This window comes from Borostomias antarcticus (assembly GCF_949987555.1).
Source record: "Borostomias antarcticus genome assembly, contig: scaffold_295, whole genome shotgun sequence".
Taxonomy (NCBI): domain Eukaryota; kingdom Metazoa; phylum Chordata; class Actinopteri; order Stomiiformes; family Stomiidae; genus Borostomias; species Borostomias antarcticus.
In genome coordinates this window covers 55,001-57,500 of record NW_028175987.1, presented here as the reverse complement: position 1 = coordinate 57,500, position 2,500 = coordinate 55,001, and the positions used below count along the sequence as shown (strand labels likewise).

The 2,500-nt window shown below is 59.3% G+C and overlaps 1 protein-coding gene across 1 annotated transcript in view; it reads right to left on the bottom strand.

The window, feature by feature from the left end:
- LOC311328953 (FRAS1-related extracellular matrix protein 2-like) overlaps window positions 1-2,500 on the bottom strand; it is a gene marked incomplete at both ends in the record, with an annotated part of 18,713 nt that overhangs the window by 3,762 nt on the left and 12,451 nt on the right. The window contains 5 exons of the mRNA XM_084462844.1: window positions 1-43; window positions 790-982; window positions 1,535-1,872; window positions 1,983-2,114; window positions 2,222-2,500. The exon at window positions 1-43 is cut by the window's left edge and continues 62 nt beyond it; the exon at window positions 2,222-2,500 is cut by the window's right edge and continues 25 nt beyond it. Of these exons, the coding sequence (XP_084318970.1) occupies window positions 1-43; window positions 790-982; window positions 1,535-1,872; window positions 1,983-2,114; window positions 2,222-2,500 (985 nt within the window). The remainder of the gene's footprint in view (window positions 44-789; window positions 983-1,534; window positions 1,873-1,982; window positions 2,115-2,221) is intronic.

Below are 2,500 nucleotides of genomic sequence, written 5' to 3'. Positions count from 1 at the left end.
CGACCCTCACTGTTGATACGCATACTGGTGGGGTAGAGAGAGCCTGGGAGAGAGCAGGAGAGAGGAGGAGAGAGGAGGAGAGAGAGGAGAGAGGGGAGGAGAGAGGGAGGAGAGAGAGGAGAGAGGAGGAGAGAGGAGGAGAGAGGGGAGAGAGGGGAGGAGAGAAGAGGAGAGAGAGGAGCAGAGGAGGAGAGAGGAGGAGAGAGAGAGGAGAGAGGAGGAGAGAGGAGGAGAGAGGAGGAGAGAGAGGGAGGAGAGAGGGAGGAGAGAGGAGGAGAGAGGGAAGAGAGAGGAGGAGAGAGGAGGAGAGAGGAGGAGAGAGAGGAGAGAGAAGAGGAGAGAGGGAGGAGAGAGGAGGAGAGAGAAGGAGAGAGGGGAGGAGAAAGGGAGGAGAGAGGGAGGAGAGAGGAGGAGAGAGGGAGGAGAGAGGGAGGAGAGGGGAGGAGCAGAGGAGGAGAGAGAGAGGAGGAGAGAGAGAGAAAGGAGGAGAGAGGGAGGAGAGGGGAGGAGAGAGGGGAGATGGAGGAGAGAAATAAAAGATGGAGAGAATTACTTACAATAAGTACTAGATCTATAATGTGTGTGTGTGTGTGTGTGTGAGTGTGCGTGTGTGTGGGAGTGTGTGTGTGTTGTGTGTGAGAGAGAGAGAGAGAGTGTGTGTGTGTGTGTGTGTGTGTGTGTGTGTGTGTGAGAGAGAGAGAGAGAGAGAGAGAGAGAGTGTGTGTGTGTGTGTGTGTGTGTGTGAGTGTGTGTGTGTGAGTGTGTGTGTGTGTGTGTGTGTGTGTTTACCCTGCAGCGGGGCGTCCGGGGGGCTGCCTATGCCGTCCCTCCAGAGGATGGAGGTGTCGTAGGTGAAGGTCAGCCGGAGGTCAGAGGTGAGGTCAAAGTTCAGCCAGCCACCGGGGGCAGAGGGGGAGTAGTAGACGTAGGAGACGAAGAGAGGAACACGCAGAGACACGTAGGACTGGACCGTGTTCTCAACCTGGGACAGAGACACGCATGACTGGACCGTGTTCATGACCTGGGACAGAGACACGTATGACTGGACCGTGTTCCCAACCTGGGACAGAGACACGTATGACTGGACCGTGTTCACAACAATTTTGGTACAAATGTTCACTGGAACTCAAGGATGAACTGCTTAGATCGTGGGGGCAAAGGTCAAGGGTCACTGTGACCTCCCAAAAGGCATTTTTAGCCTAGTGAACACGATATCTCAGTGTTCATATTTGGCCAAAATGTTACCTCACAAAATGTGTTTTTGGCCAGACAAACCTACCTACATACCAACCTACATGTAAAAATATTGAAACCAAAATAATTACAAGGCTTCTTGTGCAGATAAGCAAGTCCAGCTGAAATGAACACATAGATTTTCTTTTGTAACATGAACATTAGGGTTGCTTGTTTATTGTCCGTCCTTCAGGTAACTCCGTGTTTCACGTCACAGCGATATGAACTCTGGGTAATCCCCTTGGGCAAAGTCCTACCTGTGGGTGATATTGGTTCCTACCTGGGAGATATTGGTTCCTACCTGTCCGTCGCTCCCTACGGTCCCCCCGCAGTCCGTGACCAGCTGTCCGAGGCTGTAGTGTCCAGTGAAGCTCCAGACGCAGGCCTCCAGGTCCAGGCCGCGGTAGAAGCCCAGCGACAGACCCCCTCTCTGGGCCGCGGAGCTCCAGAGCAGAGCGCCCCCTCCTCCAGCCCCGGCCCCGGCCCCGGCCCCGGCCCCCAGGAGCCCCAGGCCGGTGTGGTTGCCCCCTGGGGGCCCCTCCTGGAGGTTGGAGCAGCGATGGTCGTCCAGAGAGGCCTGGTGGTTGAGGGTGAGGGCGAGGCTGGAGAGAGGCCGTGTGGAGACCAGGGGGAGCAGACCTGGGTGGGAGGGCGGGGGGGGGGGGGGGTTTAGCTTCAGGGGTGAGGATGATGGGGGTCAGAATGGATGAGGAAGGGTGAGAGAGAGGGGCAGAAAGGATGAGGTGTACCGTCCACGTGCGCCATGGTGACCGTCAGTCTGACCCGGTTGGGATGGGCGGGGTCGTCCGGTCCTGTGTAGCGGATCTTAGCGGAGAAAGGCTCCGCCCCTACCGCCCCCGGGGTGAGGGGGGGGCACATACCTGGAGGGGGGGGGGGCGGGGCAGTAAGACCACACAGCAGAACAGAACAGAATAGAAGATCATAGAATAAAGTAGAATCCAGAGTATGGATGAGAAGGTGACCTCACCCTCCGTGGCGCTGAGCTCCAGCAGGGGGCTGCAGGCCTCCCGTCCCCCCCGCCCCTCGGGGCCCGCCGCCCGGGCGCAGCACCGCACGCGGCCCCCCGGACGCAGGAACACGGGGTCCAGCAGCGCCGCCCTGGTGGAGGTCCGGCCCAGGAGCGTCCCGGCCTCCGGCTCCACCACGCCGCCGGCGGGCGCGGCCCCCGGGGGCCCCAGGAGCCAGCGGAACGCCGTCAGGCTGGCGTTGATGCCCTCGGAGGTGCAGAGGGGCGAGGTGCGGGGGT